The 24,743-nt window shown below is 42.1% G+C and overlaps 1 protein-coding gene across 1 annotated transcript; it reads left to right on the forward strand.

Annotated features, from left to right (window-relative positions):
* The first annotated feature begins 4,447 nt into the window (after positions 1–4,447).
* yipf6 (Yip1 domain family, member 6) lies at positions 4,448–23,448 on the forward strand. Its single transcript, XM_055643632.1, has 7 exons — positions 4,448–4,574; positions 8,037–8,165; positions 10,834–10,912; positions 11,272–11,314; positions 11,771–11,896; positions 15,346–15,521; positions 18,382–23,448. Exons 1-7 carry the CDS (start codon positions 4,539–4,541, stop codon positions 18,498–18,500), a joined length of 708 nt encoding a protein of 235 aa, XP_055499607.1. The 5' UTR covers positions 4,448–4,538; the 3' UTR covers positions 18,501–23,448.
* The last annotated feature ends 1,295 nt before the right edge of the window (positions 23,449–24,743 follow it).

Consider the following 24,743-nt stretch of genomic DNA (forward strand, 5'->3'; position numbering starts at 1 on the left):
AGTCCAGGACAAGTGGTCACAGCTTAAGGATAAGGGGGAAATCCTTTAAAACCGAGATGAGAAGAACTTTTTTCACACAGTGAGTGGTGAATCTCTGGAACTCTCTGCCACAGAGGGTAGTTGAGGCCAGTTCATTGGCTATATTTAAGAGGGAGTTAGATGTGGCCCTTGTGGCCAAGGGGATCAGGGGGTATGGAGAGAAGGCAGGTACGGGATACTGAGTTGGATGATCAGCCATGATCATATTGAATGGCGGTGCAGGCTCGAAGGGCCGAATGGCCTACTCCTGCAGCTAATTTCTATGTTTCTATGTAAGAATAAACTAAACACTCTGCTTATTTATTTTACTAATAGTCCCACCAATGGCCCAGAATGACTGCTAGGCAAGAAGATTGAAGGCACTTGTCGTGGAGATTGTTTTTATGATGGAGTGGTCTTCCCTCACTGTGACCAGATTCTGGACTTCTATTATCAGTTTATCAGTCTATGCTTACCTCTTAAGGCAGTAAATTACAATCACTAAGTCTTATTTAATAACTTTCCTCTAACAGGTGAAGGTATACTCAGCAAAAAAGTCATTTTGCAACTGCAAGATGCGATGAGCATTTAGGTGGGTTGCAACTAGTTCACCATGACATGTGTGTTCAAACTTTCTGCCCCACACCTTGATGGTTGACCATCACAGGAAACCACTTCTTCACTTCTCCAACTCATTGTCATCAATGCTAACCATATAATCTCTTGAGATAAATGAAAATACTAAAGACTCATGCCAATATAGGAATAAATATTGAGCAAATTTCCTCTTTGAACATACAGAAACAAAGACAAAGTGTTTACTTAAATGAAATGTTATGTGATGTGTAGGAAGGAACTGCAGATGCTGGTTTACACCGAAGATAGACACAAATTGCTAGAGTAACGCAACGGGTCTGGAGAAAAGGAATAGGTAATTTTCAGGTCGAGACTCTTATTCAGAATGAACAAGGGTCTCGATCAAAACGTCACCTATTCCTTTCCTTCAGAGATGCTGCCTGACCCGATGAGCTATTCCAGCATTTTGTGTCTATCTTTTATGATTTGATCTTTGCCCAGTTCTTTTAGAAACATGTACAGAGACAGTACCCATCTTTCAAACTGGTAATGAATTCCTGAGACTCACGACATCGCAAAATAGGACCAGTTAATCTATACCAATTATTGCAAAGTACTACTCTAATTTTATATTGTCACATCCCCCTTGGACTATTACATTGGAACAATAATATGAGGAATGGAGCAGGGATAGGCACATGATCTGAGAACCTCTCCTGCAATTCCCCAATGTCATGGTTGACCTTCTACTCCACCGCCACTTTTTAACCCAATGTTCGCATCCTTCAGTTCCAAAAAGCGATCTCCCTCAGTTTTAAATGTGCTCAGTGATTGAGCATCTACTACTCTATATGCATGACTGTGCAGCCAGACACAGTTTCAACTACCACCTTTTGCTGATGACACCAACGTTGTTGGACGAATAATGGATAATGGTGAGACAGAGTATATGAGGGAGATCGATTATCTGATTGAATGGTGCCAGAATGACAACCGCTCTCAATGTTCGTAAAACCAAGGAACTGATTGTTGACTTTAGAAGAGAAAGGCCAAGGATTCACAAAGATGACTACATTGATGGGCTGGCTGTGGAAAGAGACAAAAACTTCAAGTTCCTGGACATGCATATCTCTGAAGATCTGCCCTGGACCCAGCACATTGCTGCAATCATAAAGAACGCCCATCAATGCCTTCCTTAGAAGATTGTGGAGATTCAGTATGTTGACGAATACTCTCTTCAACTTCCATGGTAGAGAACATATTGACTGGTTGCGTCATGGCCTGGTTAACCGACTCAAACACTCAGCAACAAAGATTACAAAATTACATCTAAGATGAGATTTTGTAATGTTCGATCACAGTGTGTAATAATGGTGGTCATCAATTAAAACGTAACTAAGAATCAAAACAAATTTCCTTGGCAAAATAAATAAAATAAAAATAAAAAATAAATTAAAAATTCCTTTTCTATCGAATCTGGTGAACGTGTTTCCTCTCACCCAAAAGACGTGTGGGGGGAGAGTAGTCTGAATTGGGTTGTGAGATTCCTTGATCTCATCTCACACATTGAACTCACTTAGCCAGCCGGAAGCCGTTCCCACTCTGAGTAGAAGCTGCATCCACAGTCAAAGACGGAACGGAACGCGTCCGTCCGACTCTCCGAGTGTTTCTCCTGCTTTCTGCTACTACCCAGACCTGATGCCTGGTAACTTCCTCACCCTCATCAGGCGATACCCTGCTAGGGTAGCAATTGGCTCTTGTCTCAGACCTTCCCCGAGGAACAGTGGGTAACGAGTGATTAGACACTCAGCACGTGACCTCTACAGTGAGCTTCCCCCCACACACCAGACTGGGGCGGGCAAGCCGTATATAAGTCTTGTATTTTTTAATCACCTTACATCTAAGGTGAGATTTTATAATGTTCGATCACAGTGTATAATAACGGTGGTCATCATAGAAACAGTGTATCTGACAGAATATTTTGCACTAAAAATTATATTTGATCACTTGCGACTAAACTAAAAATCAAAACAAAATGCATAAATTATTATAATACGCCGTAGAGTAAAACGCTATTGGTTGCTTGCGTACGGCATGCACACGTCATGGGATTCCTCCTTTCATCTCAGGAGCCCAAGGCAACAGAGCTGGTTGATTGATAATTTATTGATTAATTGATTGATTATCAGCCTATTGCAAATAAAGATAGACCCAAAGTGCTGCAGTAAATAATGCCTTTTGCAACATGAAATTCTTATTTGCACCATTTTAACAGGCCTGTAAACCCAATACACCAAGATAGCATAGAATTTAAAAAAATCAATACATGAATAACCCAGTTGTGTCGGAAGGAATTGCAGATGCTGGTTTTACATCGTAGATAGATACAAAATGCTGGAGAAACTCAGCGGGACTGGCAGCATCTCTGCAGAGAAGGGACGGGTGACGTTTTGAGTCCAGACCCTTCTTCGGACAGTCTCGACCCAAAACGTAACCTATTCCTTCTCTCCGGAGATGCTCCGAGTTACTCCAACATTTTGTGTCCAACCCAATTAATTATTGTTTTGCAAAGTTACCTTACATTGTTATTTTGTGCACATTTGCAGCAAGGACCCCACTAAATCCACCAAAGTAACTGTTGTATTGCTTTGGCAGTACAGAAGTTCCCCAGCACAGATTACACCCACCCAGCCACTCATGCTGTGCGCACATTGACATTGACCACTGTTGCAGGTCAGTTCAGGAGGAGAGAGAGATGCTGCCCATCCTGATGTTACTCCAGCAATTCGTGTCCAACCCAATCAATTATAGTTTCGTAAAGTTATTGTTTTTTCATGCACATTGCAGCCAGGGCCTGCAGCCATGTTCCCGCTATATCCGCAAAGTAACTGCTGTGTTGTTTTGACAATACAGAGGCTCTCCAGCACAGATTACACCCACCCACGTTGTGCACACATTGACCACTGTTGCAGGTCAGTTCAGGAGGGGGGTAAGAGATGCTGCCTGGCCTGTGGAGTTCAACCCAAATTATTATTGTTTTTCTTGTAGATTGTTATTTTATTCACAATTATTGTTTTGTACAGTTATTGTTATTTTTGTGCACATTTGCAACGAGGACCTGCAGACATGTTCCCACTACAACCACCCAAGCAAGTGCTGTGTTGCGTTGGCAGTGCAGAGGTTTCCTGCACAACCTCCGGCTATGCTGTGGACCAATTGACCACTGTTGCAGGTCAGTTCAGGAGGAGGGGGGAGAGATGCTGATGCAGTCATGTTCCCACTACATCCACCCAAGCAAGTGCTGTGTTGCGTTGGCAGTACAGAGGTTTCCAGCACAACCTCCGGCTATGCTGTGGACCAATTGACCACTGTTGCAGGTCAGTTCAGGAGGAGGGGGGAGAGATGCTGATGCAGTCATGTTCCCACTAAGATCCACCCAAGAGACTGCTTCAGACACAAAATGCAACAGTAGTAACTGCTGTGTTGCTTTGACAGCAGAGATTCCCCAACAGAGACGACACCCGTGCAGTGCACACATTGACCACTGCTGTGTTGCTTTGACAGGACAGAGGTTCCCACAGCACAGTCTCCAGCCATGCTGTGGAAGCAATGACCACCAAAGATCTTTGATGACCACTGTTGGGGTCAGTGGAAGGGAGGGGGGGAGGAGCTACTAGGGCTTGATGACGCTTCAGAAGTCACAATGCAACACAAGTAACGGTCGTCGCTTTGACAGGACAGAGGTTCCCACAGCAGTCTCCAGCCATGCTGTGGAAACAATGACCACCAAAGATCTTTGATGACCACTGTTGTGGGTCAGTGCAAGGGAGGGGGGAGGGGCACTAGGGCCGATGACGCGCTCAGCGTGCGTCACAATGGCAGGGAAGCAACGGTCGTCGCGGGGATGACGTAGCGAGGCGTCTCCACGTCAGCCGGGGCCAAAGATGGCGGAGGCGGAGAGTGAAGCCAAACAGCCGCTGGTGAGTGAGTGAGGGAGTGATGGAGGGGGTGAGGGAGAGAGAGGAGGGAGGGAGAGGAGGGAGGGAGGGAGTGAGGGGGGGGAGGGGAGGGGGGAGTGTGTGAGGAGGGTGTGAGGAGGGAGAGAGGGAGGTGAGTGAGGAGGAGGGAGAGAGGGGGAGAGAGGAGAGGGAGTGAGGGAGGGAGGGAGGGAGGGAGGGAGTGAGGGAGTGAGGGAGGGTGGGAGGGAGAGGAGGGGGAGTGAGGGAGAGAGAGGAGAGTGAGGGAGTGTGAGGGAGGGAGGGGGAGTGAGGGAGGGAGGGAGTGAGGGATGGAGGGTGGGATGGAGTGAGGGAGTGAGGGAGGGAGGGAAGGTGTGTGATGGAGGGTGGGAGGGAGAGAGGGAGTGAGAGAGGGAGGGAGGAGTGAGGGAGGGTGGGAGGGAGAGAGGAGTGAGGGAGGGAGGGAGGTGTGATGAGGAGGGAGGGGAGGGAGGGAGGGAGTGTGTGATGGAGGGTGGGGGGCGGGGGAGGGAGGGAGGGATGAGGGGGAGGATTGGGTGTGAGGGAGGAGGGAGAGAGGGAGGGAGGGATGGAGGGAGGGAGGGAGGGAGGGAGTGTGTGATGGAGGGTGGGAGGGAGGGATTGTGTGAGGGAGGGTGTGGGGAGGGGATGTGTGAGGGAGGGTGTGAGGGAGGGAGAGTGAGGGAGGGAGTGATGGAGGGAGGAAGTGAGGGAGGGAGAGAAGTGAGGGAGGGAGAGAGGGAGAGAGGGAGAGGGGGAGTGAGATGAGGGAGAGAGAGGGAGGGAGGGAGTGAGGGAGGGTGTGTGTGATGGAGGGAGGAGGGAGAGGGAGAGAGGAGAGGGAGGGAGAGAGAGAGAGAAAGAGAGAGGTTGGGAGAGAGGGGAGAGGGAGGGGGGGGGAGGGGGAGGGAGGGAGGGAGAGAGAGGGAGAGGGGAGGGATGTGAGAGTGAGGGAGGGAGGGTGTGGATAGCGGCGCATCCAGAATTAGACATCCTTGTAACGGCCACAGAGTAGATTCATAAGTCACACAGCACGGAAACAGGCCCTTCAGCCCGGCTCGTCCATGGCGAGATGCTCCAAATAAGCCAGTCCCATTGACCTGTGTTCGGCCCATATTCCGCTAAACGTCTACCCTTGCACCTGTCCAAGTGTCTTTTAAACGATGTAACAGTAGAGTCATAGAGTAATACGGTGTGGAAACAGGCCCTTCAGCCCAACTTGCCCATACTCGCCAACAATGTTCCAGCTACACTAGTCCCACTTGCCTGCGTTTAGTCCATATCCCTCCAAACCTGTCCTATCCATGTACCTGTCTAATTGTTTCTTAAACGATGGGATAGTCCCAGCCTCAACTACCTCCTCTGGCAGCTTGTTCCATACACCAAACACCTGTGTGAAAAAGTTACCCCTCTGATTCCAATTAAATCTTTTCCCCATCACATTGAACCTATGTTCTCTGGTCCTCGATTCCCAACTGAGTAAAAGCCTCTGTGCATCTATCCGGTTTTATTTGCCTCAACCATCTCCTCTGACAGCTTGTTCCATATACCCATCACCTTCTTAATGAAAAGGTTGCCCTTCAGGCTCCCATTAAGTCTTGCCCCTCTCACCTTAAGAACCTCTGGCTCTTGATCCCATTACCCTGGATAAAAGACATTGCGCATTCACCTCATCTTTTCTTCTCGTGATTTTATACACCTCTATAAGATCACCTCTCAACCTTCTGTTCTTCAAGGAATAAAGTCCTACCTTGCCAACCTTTCCCAATAGTTAAGTCAAGTCAAGTTTATTCATTCAAGCAATGCTCGCGGATTGTGCAAAAAAACCCAACAAACAAACAAACAAACAAACAACCCACACTACAAACAGAATGGAACAGAATAGCTCAGGCCCTTGAGTTCTGGCTACATCCTTATAAATCTTGTCTATACTCTTTCCAACTTTGACCCTTCCAATGGCAGGTTTCGTATTTGAACTTCAAAGAATTATAAGAAAATGTAAATACCTTCTTTTCATCTGTTCATTCAAATGTGATTGGAATCCGAGTTGCTGTTATAATATAGAAAGAATGGGCAAAACATGGTACTCTTGTCAAGTTTATGTCTACTGCAGTTTTCATATCAGCTTGGTTCCATGTCTGTTGGCTGAGGTCAGCTGTTGCAGCAGTAGGCTGCTAAGCCCTTCAGGGCATTGCTGACTGACTACACAAAAGTCAGTAAGATTTCCTACACAATTGTTCTCCAGTTATCCCTCAGTAAACATTTCATGTTAACATTAGCTGATGGCAAATGGGTTGAGGGGGAGAAAATAGATAACCAACCTAGGATTCTTCAGTTACCAATTATGTTTGGACCAAATGCTGCCACCAAATCTTACTGCATACAAATAACTCACATCAATTATACTTTTTAGCTATTCCCAGTGCACAGAACCAGAGACATTCACAGCATCGAAGATAATTCCTTGATTAAGTAATTAGAACTGTGGATACAAAGTGATCTCCCATCACTTTGTTTCATTATCCTTTCTTCCTTCAGAGCATATGTTTTGTGTGCTTCTATTTCATATTCTCACATGTACATATGCATATGCATTGGTCTCATAAAACCCAACCTCTGCTTGCTGATTTACCTTTTATTTAGCCTGTACTTGGTGCTGAGAAGAAATGCCTCAAATTGCTAAATGTAATTTTTCTGCCAATTCCGTGACTTAGCTAAGAATTAACCAGGGATGAAGCTGCATGCTCATGTTTCACATGGCACAAAACAATTGAAATAGCTCAAATGTATGATCAAAAGAATGTGGTGCTATTGATTTGAAGGTCCTGTTAAATGTTACAATATTGGTGACTTTCACAGGATCTTCTTCTTCTTTCGTGTGGCGTACACAGCCTAAAGTTGTAGGACAACTTGTTCTATTTGATCTTCCATTTGTGCACATCGAGTTGTTTGCATTAGTTGAAACACGTGAAGGTTGCAATCTTCCACCCCTTTCACAGGATGTGGAGTGGTCAGTGAAGTTAAACACTCTGTGTAATTATGATAACTTAATGGTTCTTCCTTTGCTTTCCAAGCTTGTACAGCATTTGGTTCCAAACCTTTGTGGGTAGGATGTTGGGCAAAATTCCAGAAAATGCAATTATTCAAAGGAAAACAAAACTCCCCTTGTAAATTGCATTTATAGCTCTAGCTATTGTTGGTCGGTCAACAAATACTGAATCGTGCAAAATGAGTTGAAGAATTCAGAAAATTCAGTCTGAACATAAAATTGTGTGGGAAGGAACAGCAGATGGTGGTTTGTTTTATTATCGAATAATTGTTCAGATTTGTATGAACCAATGAGTTAACCTAATAGCTCCTAGGCTGGCATAGGGTTGGATTTGGGGAAGAGGATTACTGACTAAAACCCATAGGTGGATTGTTAATAAATAGTTTGCAGATGATCTAATTTTGGCACAATAGTTTTCAGATTTGGCTGACGTGTCGATATCAAGTGATGTTCCTGTGGAGGGGCAAATCACAGTTCCTGTCAATTCCCAATCACAGGAGGATGATTACTCCACTCTGGATGAACCTGTCAAGGAAACAATTGTAAGTATTATTGCATTTATCACTAACTGTCATTTAGTGATGATGATAACCCATGCTTAGATTTCATTATACCCAATGCTAAGTATTTTAATTTACTTTAGAGATACAGCATGGAAATAGTGACTTCGGCCCACCGTCCACACTGACCATCGATCACAGGTTGACACTAGTTCTATGTTCCACTTTTTTGTCCACTCCCTACACACGAGGGGGCAATTTTCAGAGGACAATTAACCTACAAACCTGCATTCTTTGAGATGTTGGAGGAATATCTATTTTTAGCAGAGAGGTCAGTAACAAGGGGGCATAGATTCAAGTTAATATTGTGAATGGATAGGTGGGTAGTTGAGAACAAATGTTTGGCTCAGCAAATGGTGAGAGTCTTGGAACTCATTGGCTGAAGGATTAATGGAGGCAGAAATCATCAGTACATTTTAAAAATAACCCGGGAGAGTAGATTTAAGAAGAGCCATTACCTGTGATTAATTAGTAGGACTGGATGTTACAATCCCTATAATTTCACTACAATTGACATTCTTGGGTATGACCACTAGGCGAATTTGCTAACAATCATACACATCTTCAGTTGTGTACCTCAACGTCATTGGGTGTTTCGGCCTTTTATCATAAGACACCCTCAGTCAAGGCAGGCCCACCGCAGGTTGATCAGACCTGGGTGTGTATCTTATTGTTAGCCTCTCGATGGTCACGTGGCAGCCCAGACAGCATCTTTCCTCTACAGCCAAAGCCAGTGACTGCTCCGTTCGGCGGCATTGGTAAGTTCTTTTATTGCCCTCCTTTGTGCCTGCCCTTTGACTCCTACTTCCCTCAGGAGCCAACCTGTGAGGCTGTAGATCAAGAACAGCTAAATGGATTGACAAACGTCCATTTTTGGATTGTAACAAGCATTATGGGCCAATTGGCCACCATGTGTTCCTTAAACCTCTATGATTCTATCAAACTTAAAAATTAGATCTTAATTTTTCCGGACTCAGTGTTGTTTTTAAAATGTGAACCATTTTGTATTGCGTATTTTTATCAGTTTTTTCGACATTTCACCTAAATGTTCAGTGCCCTCCATAATGTGGTTAAAGTGCACATTGTCATATTTTAATAAAGGCCATTTTTAAATCATTTTGGTTTCACCATGTAGAAATGACAGCAGTGATTATACATAGTCCCCCCATTTCAGGGCACCATAATGTTTGGGACACAGCAATGTCATGTATATGAAAGTAGTCATGTTTAGCATTTTGCTGCATATCCTTTGCATGCTTGAAGTCTGCGATTCATGGACATCACCAGTTGCTGGATGTCTTCTCTGGTGATGCTCTGCCAGGCCTGTATTGCAGCCATCTTTAGCTTATGCTTGTCTTGGGGGCTAGTCCCCTTCAGTTTTCTTTTCAGCATATAAAAGGCATGCTCAATTGGGTTCAGATAGGGTGATTGACTTGACCACTCAAGAATTGACTTTTTTAGCTTTGAAAAACTCCTTTGTAGCTTTAGCAGTATGTTTGGGATCATTGTCTTGCTGTAGAATGAACCGCCAGCCAATGAGTTTTGAGGCATTTGTTTGAACTTGTGCAGATAGGATGTGTCCATACACTTCTGAATTAATTATGCTACTACCATCAGCGGTTGTATCATCAAGAAGATAAGTGAGCCAGTACCTTCAGCAGCCATACATGCCCAGGCCATAACACCCCCACCAAAGTGTTTCACAGATGAGGTGGTATGCTTTGGATCTTGGGCAGTTCCTTCTCTCCTCCATACTTTGCTCTTGCCATCACTCTGATATAAGTTAATCTTCATCTCATCTGTCCACAAGACCTTTTCCCAGAACTGTGGTTGCTCTTTTAAGTACTTCTTGGCAAACTGTAACCTGGCCAACCTATTTTTGGGGGGTAACCAGTGGTTTGCATCTTGCAGTGCTGCCTCTGTATTTCTGTTCATGAAGTCTTCTGCAGGCAGTGGTCATTGACAAATCCATACCTGACTCCTGAAGAGTGTTTCTGATCTGTCGGGCAGGTGTTTGGGGTTTTTTGTTTATTATAGAGAGAATTCTTCTGTCATCAGCTGATGGAGGTCTTCCTTGGCCTGCCAGTCGCTTTGCGATTAGTAAGCTCATTAGTAAGCTCAACAGTGCTCTCTTTCTTCATAATGATGTTCCAAACAGTTGCTTTTGGTAAGCCTAAGGTTTGGGTGATGTCGCTAACAGTTTTATTATTGTTTCTCAGTCTCATAATAGCTTCTTTCACTTTCATTGGCACAACTTTTGGTCCTCATGTTGATAAACAGCAATAAAAGTTTCCAAAGATGATGGGAAGACTGGGTGCTGAGAGCTCTCTTATACCTGTATTAAAGAGGCAATTAAGCATACCTGAGCAATTACAAACACCTGTGAGGCCATGTGTTCCAAACATTATGGTGCCCTGATATGGGGGTGGATTATGTATAAACACAGCTGTAATTTCTCATGGCGAAATCAAAATGTATAAAATGGCCTTTAACCACATATGATTTTTTTCTATTACAAATCTCAAATTGTGGAGTATAGAGGTAAATAAATAAATGATGGGTCTTTGTCCCAAACATTATGGAGGGCACTGTATTAGTGTGTTTCCAAGTATTCCTTGAATTAAGTATTATTTTATCTTGTGTTTCTTAGATGCGTGATCTGAAGGCTGTCGGGAAGAAGTTTGTTCATGTTATGTACCCTAAAAAGAGCAGCACCCTCCTTAGAGACTGTGAGTGTAATTGATTATTGATCAGAATATCCTGAACATATTGAATGGAAAGTATCTATATGGGCATGCAACCTTTTATTGTGATTGTGGATTTGGAAGTGTTTCGGATCAGAAGTAAAATCTGTGTCTAGGCACAGCATTAGAGTTTTAAAACAAATGAGGAGAGGCCTGTGTTCCTTCTACCTTTTGTTTGTTGAATTTGCTCCTTTAAGTTTATGGACAGCATCTGGTCTTTCCAGGAGCAAAACAGGTCTTTACCATCGAAGTTGTCAGAAAGGCAGCTCTGTTTATCTTTGGTGATTATATAGAATCTCGGTTTGTGTATGGCCATGGATAATTCTTGTGTTTCTTCTTTGCAGGGGATTTATGGGGTCCTCTCGTACTATGCGTTTTATTAGCAATGTAAGTAATGCACTGGTGTAAGTCTGGATCATTTATTAAATCTCGACTCTGACACTTTAGAACAAGAAAAAAGGGGCAGGAGTTGGCCCTGGCCTGCCCCTCAATTCAGCATTGTTATGGCTGATCAGCCCCAGTCCTCAATAAATCTTCAGTGCCAATTTCTAAATGCCATTAAAAAAATGATCTGCTACCTCGTTCATGATCCTCAGTGATCTAACCTGCACAACCCTACTTGGTAACAAATTTTAGAAAAGTATCTTCTAATAAAATAAATTTCTGTCCACCTTGGTTTTAAATGTTTGCCCTCTATTTTTGTAATGGTGTCGCCTTATTTGAGATTCTCCCACTAATGGAAACTGATATTGGTTTATTTGGTGTCCCATCCATGGTTTGTGTAAACTCTAATGTATGTCGGTGTGACTTGAGGTACATTGTGACCTGTTGCCTTTCTTGCAGGTTGTTACAAGGGGGTTCTGTGGAAAATAAACACAATGGAGGCCCACAGTTTGCTGAGGTGTTTGTCATCGTGTGGTTTGGTGCGGTCGTCATTACGTTAAACTCCAAACTGCTTGGTGGCACAATGTGAGTATTTTCCGCCCAGATTAATCTAATCTTTCTGAATGTCACTCAGCTACAGTTCCACACGCACTAGCAGCTCTCAACTATTTGTCTATGTGCCCTTTGTGAGTGAAGAATTTGGCTGCTTTGTTTGTCCCTACCAACCGCAGGACATTGAGGACCAAAAATATTATCCATACTACTTCTATGTGTGCAGATCAGAGATTAATTATTTGCTGCTCCTGGTCTGCAGGGCACAGTATCACATCAGGCTTTACATATAGAAACATAGAAAATAGGTGCAGGAGTAGGCCATTCGGCCCTTCGAGCCTGCACCGCCATTCAATATGATCATGGCTGATCATCCAACTCGGTATCCTGTTCCTGCCTTCTCTCCATACCCCCTGATCCCTTTAGCCACAAGGGCCACATCTAACTCCCTCTTAAATATAGCCAATGAACTGGTCTCAACTACCTTCTGCGGCAGAGAATTCCAGAGATTCACCACTCTCTGTGTGAAAAAAGTTTTCCTCATCTCGGTCCTAAAAGATTTTCCCCTTATCCTTAAACTATGACCCCTTGTTCTGGACTTCCCCAACATCGGGAACAATCTTCCTGCATCTAGCCTGTCCAACCCCTTAAGAATTTTGTACGTTTCTATAAGATCCCCCCTCAATCTTCTAAATTCTAGCGAGTACAAACCGAGTCTATCCAGTCTTTCTTCATATGAAAGTCCTGACATCCCAGGAATCAGTCTGGTGAACCTTCTCTGTACTCCCTTTATGGCAAGAATGTCTTTCCTCAGATTAGGAGACCAAAACTACGCAATACTCCAGGTGTGGTCTCACCAAGACACTGTACAACTGCAGTAGAACCTCCCTGCTCCTATACTCAAATCCTTTTGCTATGAATGCTAACATACCATTCGTCTTCACTGCCTGCTGCACCTGCATGCCTACTTTTAATGACTGGTGTACCATGACACCCAGGTCTCGTTGCATCTCCCCCTTTCCTAATCGGCCACCATTCAGATAATAATCTGAATAATAATATAGTGGGATCCTGCGTGGAAATGAGATCTGTTTTTATATTGGAACTGATGCAATGATTTTTTATATTGAAACTGATGCAATGACTTGTTTTCTGATGCCTTGCTATCATGCAGGTCAGTTTTCATAGGTTCTATGGACTGATTTACAATGGCTTGAGGTCTGATGAAAAATGCCACTTTAAGCCATTGATAATCTTTTGCTGCAGGACCACTGAGTATTATTGCAGTTCCTTTGTTGTGGCTGACGTATGCCAAAGGGAAGCATGAGCTTTCCCTTGAGGAGCGTGCATTTCATTTGCATGTTCTAGTACATCTGGGAAATACGGTTCACTGCATTTGGCACATGCCTCTCCCACCTGTTCTTGCAGTATATGAGTTGATATGTGGTCCAGGATTATCAACTTAAAACTCAGAAACAAATTTCTGTAGATAGAGCTATGTGAATTCTCAGGGAAAGTATTACTGCTCTGCTTTTCCGGTCCAATACAGCCCAATCACTTATAAAACATTTTTACCACATCTCTGTGTTATCCTCCATCTCTTTCTCACTGATCTCACATCCTTCACCAACCACAGCCTATCTGAGCATACACCTTCACCACTTCTTTTGCATTTACCCTGTTTCTCATCTTCATACATTTTAAACCTCATGTTTTATTTGTAGTCTCTTTACATCACCATGCCAGTTTATTTCTTCAGCAATTCCTCATTTCCCACTTCATCTCCTGATTCTGGTCCTCCAATCTTTGCCGAACAGTTTTTGGCAGAGTCAGGGGTCGTCAGGGATTATGGGGAGAAGGCAGGAGAATGGGGTTAGGAGGGATAGATAGATCAGCCTTCTTTGAATGGCGGAGTAGACTTGATGGGCCGAATGGCTTAGTTTTGCTCATATCTTGGTTCAAGATCACATTCAGTCCCTGTAAAATAAAAATGTTGCTGTGATTATCAGTTCAACTTTAATCCCTCAGCATTAAATGATCACTTTATGCCGTTGATACATGTAGAGCTTTTCTTATATTTGTTGACCACTGTATTTGTTGTACTTCAGAAACAATTCATATAAATGGAAATACTTTTAATTTGTACTCCTTAATGCTGCGATGTACCTATTTGTGGAGACTCTGAGATATACAGTGTGCACTGCCACAGTGTGGTTAATCTAGGTATTGTTTCATGCAATTTTTGTTTCTTCTACTCTTCTGGTGCCCAGAACTGCATTTGTAGCATTTAGCTACCTCAGCTCTACTGTCTGGTTCATACTGCTGGTTTTTGCTCTAGTAGAAACTATCCTTTTGAACAAAATATTAATCACACATCGAGGCATTATCTCACATTAATGTTCAGAGATTTCTTGTGCTCTTTCACTAGGTGGGTATGTTACTGTTTTCTGCACAAAGAGGGTGGAGAAAACTAAACCGGAGGGACCCGTTGGGTCCCCTCCCCTCAAGGCGTAGTTGCGGGGGGGAGGGGGGCAGCCTGAGGCCTGCGGCCTCACACACACAATAACGACCCCCCCACACTAACCACCCCCCTTGATATTATAGTAATATTATTAATTGGCTCCTTTTACCCCATCCCCGCCCTATCTCAAGGGGCAGATAGAGTGTGGCAGAGAAAGAAAGGGGGGGGAAGAGGGAGGAGGGGGGAAGAAGGGAGGGGGGTAGAAGGGGGGGGGGGGGGGAGGGGGGAGGGGGAAGGGGGGAAGAGAGGGGGGTGGAGAGGGAGGGAAGGGAAGGAGGGAGAGAGGGAGGCCTCACAATGGCTCTCCGAGTGGCGTCACCACCCCCCACCCTCCACCCACCCCCCGGTTCTTCAAAAGATGCAGAAAGAGCCAGCAAGTGGGCTCTTTTCTGCAGATCCTGAGGGCTTCCAAAGGCGCTTTCAAGGTCGACCCATGCTAGCACCTCGGCTGGGCTTTCCCAAGAACTCCTGAGAGCTGCCGAGAGCTTTGGTCGACACACGCTTGCGCCTCGGCTCGGGTTTCCGGAGACTTTCCGAGAGTTACGAAGCTCACGGAACTGTGCCTCTGAGCATCCCTCTGCAATTGGATCCTCGACTTCCTCGTCCGCAGACCACAGTCTGTTCGAATTGGAGGAACCACTTCATCCTCAGTAACAATTAACTTTTGCCTCCATCACAGTGAGGAGATGCTGGGTGGACTCACTGTGGTGGATGTTAATGTGTGTTTATTGTTGTTTTATTGTATGGTATTATATGTATGACTGCTGCAATTTCGTTCAGACTTCGGTCTGAATGACAATAAAAGGCCATCTATCTATCTATCAATTAGTACGGGAGCAGCTCAAGGCCCGTGCTCAGCCCCCTGCTTTACTCACTCTATACCCATGACTGCGCAGCCGGTCAAAGCTCTGAAAAGATTGAAAGGGCAGGTCTGTTAAATTTATTTTTCTTGACTTCGCAGATCCTTCTTCCAAAGCCTTTGTGTGTTGGGCTATTGCATATTACCACTCACGGTAGCGTTAATAATCTGCTCTCTCATCCGCCTGGCTCCACATTCAAGCACACCAGAAATCCCGATGGCAGTGGTTATAATTCGCTTTATTATCGTGCTGGCTGCATTTGGCTGGTCAACATTCGGTAAGCAATTAACTGCCTTCTTTCGGTAACTTAAAGAAGTAAAATAAAACAGACATTCTCAGCATCACTGAATCAACATCAAAGTGGGAAATCAGATCAGATTCTGTTTTCTGTAAGCGTGCACTTTGTTCTGGCTGCACCACAAGAAATAGAATCAGCTCTGATATCCCACATTGTTCTCCCAGTCCTGTCTTAACAAGGTACCCAGCAGTTAAGTTATCTTGGAATAAAAATTGCAAATAAACGGAAGAAGAAAATAATTGCTGGCAATGCTTTCTCACAATGAAGGCTAGAATCAGGACATTTGCAGTTAAGTTTGGAAAGATGTTGGAAATTCAAATTGAGGAAAAGAGATTTATAGTCACTCGAGCCCATTTCATGAGCTGTTCAGGGAAAGGAAATTGCAGTTAAGCTGCTGTCCACAAGAACTATCAAAACGTTCCGAGAAAGATTAGATTAAAACTATGTAAAATAAATATTACAGTTTAAACATTTGGACAAAAAGTTAAATTTGGGAAGGAAATAATTACATTGAAAACATCCCTTCCAAAGATTGTAATTCAAGGCCAATTTTGCATTACACAAATTAAATTTATCTCTGATTCTTTGAATAAGATGATAGAGAGGAGGCTGGGCTCTCTCATTTGGCAAATGTTGCTGTCTATTCCTGGAACAGTGCTCTTTTTTGTCAGTTTGGTAAGAATGTGCCTGGTGTTGTTCTGGCCACTGCCCTCTTCTGGATGTTTGATCTGTGTAATCAAGTGTTAACATTATACAGATAGACAAAAAATATTTCCAGGAAAACAAGTCCACCCATTCCTTAATTCTGTCTAGAGTTTAAGATAATATATCAATAATTTATATGTAGTCCTATTTTACCTTGTGCACCTTTTCACCGAATTACTATAGCACCTATTTTACATTGAGAATCCAGAAATAGCGGCGCTGCCTTGCAGCTGCGGCTTGCAGTACGTTATGTCTTTTAAAAAAAAAATCTTTTTGTCCAGTTTCAGTTTATTTTGGTTTGTTGGGTTGTGTGTGGGGGGGGGGGACTTTGGGGCTGTGGCTGCGTTCCAGCAGCTTGACTTCGGGGCTGTGGCGGAGTTCCGGCGGCGGCGACCCGACTTCGGGGCTCTGGCGGCATTCCGGCAGTGGCGGCGACCCGACTTAGGAGCCTCAGCGGCTCGGCCGCGGGCCCAGTGGACGATAGCGTCGGGAGCTCACAGGTCACAAGTTGGTGACCTGTTTTTCCGGGGCTTCCGTAACAACAGCTTCATCCGCTGGACTGGAGGGCAGCAGCTTCGACCGCCCCGGGCCGCGGAGTTTGAACCGGCCCGTTCGTGGAGCTCGGATTCAGCCGCGAGACTGACTTACCTACCATCACACGGCGGGGTCACAACATCGGAGGCCTAAATCGCCTCAGCGCAGAGGCAGAGCAAGGAGGGAAGAGACAAGGACTGGGACTTTTGCCTTCCATCACAATGAGGAGGTGCCTGGTGGACTCACTGTGGTGGATGTTAAACTGTGTTGAGTGTGTGTTTTGTTATTTTATTTATGTTATGACTGCAAGGTTAAACCATTTCGTTGTACTGTAAATGTGCAATGACAATAAAGTTGAATCTAATCTTATCTAATATTCTTATCATACCTGATTTCAAAGTGTTGATGCAGCATTTCGTTTAGGTGTTGCTCTACAACTGAATACATTGCTATAATATTGCTATTCTAATAAACTATACCCCAGCTCACTTGGAAACCCATTGCATGTTCAGTCTGATGAGATCCACAAACTGTTTATCCAGTTAAAACAGCTTAAAAAGACTTTGGAAAACCAAGCTATTTTAAAACATAAATATATGCTGGTGTGGCACTTTAACTAGTTAAAGGTGTATGTCTTCCCAATACATATGCAATCCTAAATAAAATCTAAAAGTGTGTTCTTCATGACAATGGCTCAGTATCTATCCTTGACCACTTAGCATCTTTTAATTCCAATACTCAACTTTATTTAACATTTTTCTTTCTTTGATAAGCCAAATTCAAATACCCTTACTTTATTCCTCATGCTTTTTAAATCATAGCAGTGGGTTATGCAAAATTGGTTGATTAATGTCAAGTCTACAATGGGGATTGTCAAGGTGTCTAGGCTCCAAGCTTCTTTTATCTGGCTTCGTCTTGGAGTCCCATTTATCCCAAAAGATCTTCCTCCTTCCATAGTGTGAATATAATTTATTATTCAGACGTTATAGCACAATTTGAGGCAAATGAGATTTAATATGAGGAAAAAAAACGGCTATACCTGTTGGGTGATGATAATATCATAAATGAAATGGAGAATCAAAAGTTCAATCTGCATTCAGGTGGGATGATTGTGGAAAGATAACTTGGATGACTGATCTTTGCACTGACATTACTGGAATGTTTGTGCACGCAGGAAGCCAAATATTCACAATCAAGGAGATTTTCACAATCCGTATGCCCACATCTGTATGTGGGGAAGGTTACTGTGCTCATGGAGCTGTCTCCCAGCAAGTAAACCACCATGCAGAAAAGGGTCTGTAAAGGGATTAGTTTGAGGAAATAAAAGAATAAAAATCCAAAACTGGATTGAAGAAAAAACCCCATCATTAGGTTGTATAGAAATATTATGCGAAAAATAAAACACAAGCAATATGCTTCACTGCCAGGACTGAGACTATTTGAGGCACCTTAAGAGCTGGATTGAGCTGGAGGTAATACCTATCTTTCTTTAATAGGTTATTTCATGATGAGGCTTTTGGTCAAAGATCAACAAAAGTAACTTGAGATCTCTTTTTTTCATTAACGTGAATGTTTTCATTATTTTTCTTTTCTCTCCTAGCCTCAACAGCATTTCTGGCTGATAGCCAGCCACCTAATCGCAAGGCCCTTGCTGTGTACCCGATATTCCTTTTCTACTTTGTGATCAGTTGGATGATCATCTCCAATGCATCTGCATGAGAGGCAGTGATCCTGAAAGTGAGGACGATGAAACTGGAGCGATACAAAAATCATTTTTGTATAGTTTTTGGAGACTTTATTTGAGAGGCAGCCCGCTATGCCGCAAGGGATCAAGAAAAAATGACATTTAGTTTATATATTATTGAATGTACAGTGATTCTTACAACCTGTAAAAGAGGTGATGAATTGAGCTCCTGTTGACTCTGGGGAAAAATATTAATTGGAGTTATGGAATTGCATTTAGAGACTCTTAGACAACAGAATAATCTTATTCTTTTGGTGATATCCTTTAGATATATTTTTCTCTACTGTAAAGGAATTTAACAGGAATTGAAAATCCAATTTCATTTTGCCCCCAAAACACTTTTAATTTATTGTGTTCATTGAAGGAGGTTGATTTGAATTTTCTGTATCCCCTAAAATGAACTATTCAATCAAATCCATACAGATAGATTCCATCATGGTCCAAATTAAGGGAGCTAATCTCAACTGGTACACCAGATATTATTATTGGCCTTGCTGTCACTAGCCAAATAATAGGCAATCGCCGATAATCTCTGGTTCTTTACACCATCAATGACCTTTGTGATCGATATGTCAGGATTGGATTTGGGAAGTTGATAACTTGGGATGCTAAGTTTTATAAGTTTAATACATATGTGGAATGGAAATTTAAACAATGTGTTGAGGAATCTTTATTGCACACAGTAGTACTCTGTGAAGATTTGGTGCCTTCCAGAGATGGATGAATTCGGAATGAAGTGTTTTGTTTGGAGATGCCACTGGCAATGTTGAAAAAATACAAATTTGAGCAAAACTGTTGGAGGAACACTGCATTGTTCAGGCAACAAAACATCTTCTGAGCATTCCCTCTACAGATGCTGTCTGATCCGATCAGTTCCTCCAGCATTTTGTGTTTTGCTCAAGATGCCACTATCTGCAGTTTCACGCGTCTCCAAGTAAGAACTTGTCCAGGATTCAGAGCCAGGTTAAATAATTGTCAGAGGAGGTTTTAATGAAACACTAATGGAATGGAAATTGGAAAATTCTGTGCCATTTCCAACATACAATGTAACTGTTTCCTCTTCTTAATCAAAGATAGATGTAAAAGTTATTTATCCAAGAAAACCAGGGAGATTAATGTGCCAGTCAATGGAATGATTCAACCTCAAAAAAACGTTCCTCTTTCAAATATGATCCTGTGAAACTTTGAATAATATAGAACAAAATGAAAAATTGCCAAGAAAACGCCCCACTGATTCATTAGACCCATTAGAACCATCTGTTGACAATATTTTGAGGTGATCGTGCATTTTGGGGAAAAAATATTTAAAACTACTCACAGTTATCGAGCTACAGTGGAGGGCTGAGTAATATACCCATCACACACAAAAGGTTTGCAAGCCTTGTCTTTCTGGTTGTGGATGTATGTGAAATGCATATTAGACGTGCCAATTCAGTTCCTCATCTCCACAAATTTAAAGGACAATGCTAATCTGTATTTGACGTTGGAACCTTTTTCTTAGAGATTTGAGGAATGGAAGAAGTGTGGCATAGATACAAAACAGCTCAAGCTGCATTGATGGAGCAGGACAAACCTGATTGAGGATATTTTAAGATCTGAAGTGGAAATTTATCCTTTACTTCATCAACATATAAAATGGGTCATGTGCTGACATTCCTTCTAATCACACTGAAATTTGTACCTGTAAATTTGAGTCTTTTTTTTAATGTGCATCTGCAATTGTTTTCTAGAACAGACACTATAATCTTTGAGTATATATATACATTGTTTATATCAACTTTATCAGTTATTTCAGTATTCGTAATCATTAAATAGCGGTATTTAGTTATAGACTACTATCAGAATAATTTTGAATGGGAAAGTTTTGTGTACGAATTGTTGACCTTTATTGCAACCCAACTACTGAAAGTTATAGAAAAAATGGGCCTTAATATGGAAAGACGGCAAAGTATATATATGGCACAATATATAAAGATGTAAAAGAGCAGAGGTGTCCTGGTGTCCATACACATAGCTTCAAAGGTGCACTGCCGTTGATAAAGAAACAAAATATTTGTTTTCCCATTTTATCATTTTATGATGAAACACAAAAAGTCTATGCAGTGACTTTATGCCACACTTTAAATCCTCACCTGGAATATACTGGACACAGGAATATTTCCAGGAATGCTGTGAAAGCCATGGAGAAGGAGATTTGTCTGGATATTTGTAGGGATGAGTGACTTCAATTTTGAGAAGTTGGTAAAGTTAAGACGGACAAGGTTAGAAGTTGGCCTAATGAATGTTTTTAAAATGTTTAGAGTTTGTGATGGAGTTGATAGAGGAAAAACTAGATAAGAGGTCAGGGATTTTCACTTAATCCTGAAAGATCGAGAGGGAGTCGAGGAACGATATGTGCATGCTGTTGTTGTCTGTAACTGGAATGTTTTTATGAGAAAAAATTGTGGGTCTTCAAAATATATATTTAAAGGAAAGTTAGCTGCTTATTAAAAAGAACAATAAGGGTGACACAGTGGCGCAGCTGGTAGAGCTGCTGCCTTACAGTGGCATAGACCCGGGTTTGAGCCTGTTCTTGGATGCTGTCTTCACGGAGTTTGCACGTTCTCCCTGTGACCACGTGGGTTTTTCTGGGTTTTTCCCACGTACCAAAGACATGAACGTTTGTAGGTTAATTGGCCTCTGTAAACGGCCCCTAGTGTGTAGGGATTGTTTGCGAAAGTGGGATAACATCGAATTAGTGTGAATGGGTGATTAATGGTCGGCATGGTCTCGGTAAGCTGAAGGTCCTGTTTCCATGTTGTTTCTTTCAATTAATCAAAAACTTCCAAGATTAAGCTAAAGAAAAACAGAACTTTATGCATAAACACGATGTTCCATCGCCATCCATTAGCAGTTCCCTTCTCTCCCCAATTCCATGATCCCTAAACCTGCTTAGATCTAACTTTGGGTTTGAAATGTATTTATCTGGGGTGTATACTGTATATTGATTTAATATGTGCCTTTATTAATCACTGTTTAATGGTGAAGTAGATTAATCATACAACAAAGATGAGAACGGTGATTGCTAAACTTTTGACATGGGACGGAAATTTTGTATCGAACTCCTATCGTAGGAGCAATAACATCTATTCCGTGAAACCCATTTCTAAGTGTGAAGATAAATTAATTGAACGTTATCTTGTTTCACTGGGAACTTAGAAACTAGAACAGGCTATTTGCCCACTAGAGTGTGTTCCACCATTCACTTAGATCTGCACATTTTTTTTACTTGATGAATTACAAACTAGTTAACATTCTTGTTTAACAAAATTCCGTTGACCTTAATCTTGACCAATTCAACAGATTTATAGGATGAAAGAACCAGATTTATGTTATGTCTTACATGGGAGAAGGAAACTGCTTCCTTATTTTACGGTAAAATGGATTGAATTATTGGGTTCAATTTTGGATTAAATTTCATATTTTGGTGGTTGTTCTAGATTCCCCTTGGCAGATAATATTGTTCCTTTTACCTCAACTATCTAAATTCAACTAAATAATAACAAAATTAAATTAAGTATTCTCATAAATTAACCCATTAACTTTGGTATAATTCTGATGGATGTTCATTCTTGTTTGCTCCACCAGAGCTGTTAATCTCCTGCCGTTTCATAAAAATCCTATAGGCTTCTCTTGGCTCTCATTATAAACATTCTCACATTGAAAGTAATTGTGAAAAGTTTTGGAACTTGTTCTGTTTTGTCAGTGTTCCCGTGGCTCTGGCCACAGTGATATAAAAGACTCAGAATTAATAAACAAAACAGTGCTCTACTTAATGCCATTGACTGGTGGAATTACCCCTCCATTATCACTCGTGTTCGATACATTTTCCAGTTATGCAGTATCAATGTCCAAATTAATATTGGGAGGAACGTCTGGGAAATAGAATTGGCTCTAGGCTATTTTTGGTGTCGTGGACAAATTTCCTTCACCCATCTGTATAAAAACTGGATGAGGAAAGTTAATCTTGCAGCACATTGTGACAATTTAATAGAACCATTAAGAGCCAGTGCATTGTTGCATCTGTTGAGAACATTTTGAACTGTTATGTTTCTAATATTGGATGCACTGGTTGATTTATGATGATGATTTATGAGTATGACCCACGTCATAGTATTTTCCATCCTCTAGGCACCTTTGCAGCATTTTGGCATAAATATGATAAAATATGCTGGGGACAACATTGTACAGGTAATAGAAAATTGAGGATATGGCTAATTAGAGATTTGTTAGAGACTGAACGTGAAGGATTAGTTTCAATTTCTAGACATTTCAGATTATTTTTCTTCTGTATTTTCTATTCGGAAGCGGGATGGGTCGGGATCTGGGCTTTATTTTCTACAAGGATGGAATCAATACAATAATCTGTAAGTCATGCAACAAATGGGAATGGTGCCTCTGGTATTTGCAGGGAAGAAGATTTTTGAATTTCTGAAGCCTTAAATGTAATGTGAAATTTCTGTTGTAAATACTTGCACATTGTATGTTTATCGGTTTATTACTCGAGGATGGAAATACTTTTCTCCCCTTTATCGGCTGTAAATGTTTGCTTTTAATATGGTTGAATCTTGGAGATTTGCAGTTGTGTTCGGAAAAGCACACAGCTTTACAATGCTTTAATACAGACGGAAATGAGAAATAAAAATTTGTTGCCGTCTTCAATTGCAAACATCCTCAATAAATTCCAATTTTGCCATCTGGAAGGACACAGCACAAAAAGATTGCTTATTTTGACTCCCAATTCACACTGGTAGCTTAGTTTGATAGCGTTTGATATAATATTGCATGATAGGGGATAATTCTCAGTCAGTGTTAAGGTAAGCAGACTTAATTTGAGAGCAAATCTTGTATTTTGTGTGAAGAATAAAAACAAAATAATTCCTACTCTTGATACTTATCTATTTACACTGACTGAAACAGATGTGGTTTTCTTGAGTGTAGGAAGGATCAGATTTGACTTTGGGATGCATCTTATCGAGTCCACACAAGATTAGAAGTTGTTCAGCCTGAGCTGAACATACCTCTCGGCATCTGCACACAACGGTGTCTGTCTTGTCGCTTCTTGTGCTTGTACACGGTGGTGGAAGGATTGGTGGAAACAGGGCCGCGACGTGAATGCTCTTTCCTTGACCTTTGGTATGCACGATTTGGAAACAAAAACGAAAGTAATTGGAATGGAATTAGGTCTTGTATCTAACTCGCCGTTCAGTAAGATCATGGTCGATTGATCAAGGCATGAATTCCACTTTCTTTTTTGTTCTTCATAAATCTATCACAGCTTTGAATATTTTCTCAAGAGTCAGCCTCTGCTGCCCTGGAGTAGGGAAATCCAACGATTCACAGCCTCTGAAAGAAGACTTCCCTGTCTTAAATGGGTGACTGCATGTTCTGAAAACATGTCCATGGTTCTAAAATCATAATTTCAGTATCTTCTCAGTCAGTCTCACTCAGAATTCTGTATTTTTTCATTTGGATCATGTCTCAATATTTGTATAGGCATAACCTGCTCAAACTTTCCTCATAAGCCAACCCCTCTGTTCCAGGAATCAACCTGGTGAATCTTCTCTGAACTGTTTCCAATGCAAGTATATCCCTCCTTAAATATGGAGACCAAAGCTCCAGTCAAAATCCTAGGCACATTATTATTTCCCTACTTAGTTTAGCCAAAATTGCTGCACTTTCACTTCAATCTCTATTGAGATAAAGGGGCCCATCAATTTGCTTGTATTTTGAATTCAGTACTGTTGTGACGTACACTGGCCTGTAGTTCCCTGGCTTGGTTTTGCAGCACCTCTAAAACAAAGACACAACATTAACCACCATCCAGTCTTCCAGTACCTCAACTGTGGCTAAAGATGATGCAAAGATCTCTATCAGGACTCCTGCAATTTTACCCCCCACCATGTCCTAGGATGCACTTGATCAGGCCCTATGAATTTATCCACCTTAAGATGCTATACGATTGCTAGCTTCTCCTCAAGTACTGCAGGTATGGCCTCACACTCATTTCACCACTGCCATTGGGTTAGAAGGTACAGGAGCCTGAAAATCTGTAAACTGTCCAGGTTCAGGAACAGCTAGTAAATGGCATAACTTTTTTAATACTTGAGATATGAAAGTGATTTGGTGTCAAATTAAACTTATTATTATGCTTTATCTGATGGGATAAATTGCAGACT

The sequence above is a fragment of the Leucoraja erinacea genome, chromosome 12, assembly GCF_028641065.1.
Source record: "Leucoraja erinacea ecotype New England chromosome 12, Leri_hhj_1, whole genome shotgun sequence".
NCBI lineage: Eukaryota > Metazoa > Chordata > Chondrichthyes > Rajiformes > Rajidae > Leucoraja > Leucoraja erinaceus.

Coding starts and splice junctions, on each gene's coding strand:
- yipf6 (XM_055643632.1), top strand. CDS start 4,539: ATGGCGGAGGCGGAGAGTGAAGCCAAACAGCCGCTG. Junction 4,575..8,036: donor GTGAAGCCAAACAGCCGCTG/GTGAGTGAGTGA, acceptor TTGGCACAATAG/TTTTCAGATTTGGCTGACGT. Junction 15,522..18,381: donor ATTTGGCTGGTCAACATTCG/GTAAGCAATTAA, acceptor TTTCTCTCCTAG/CCTCAACAGCATTTCTGGCT.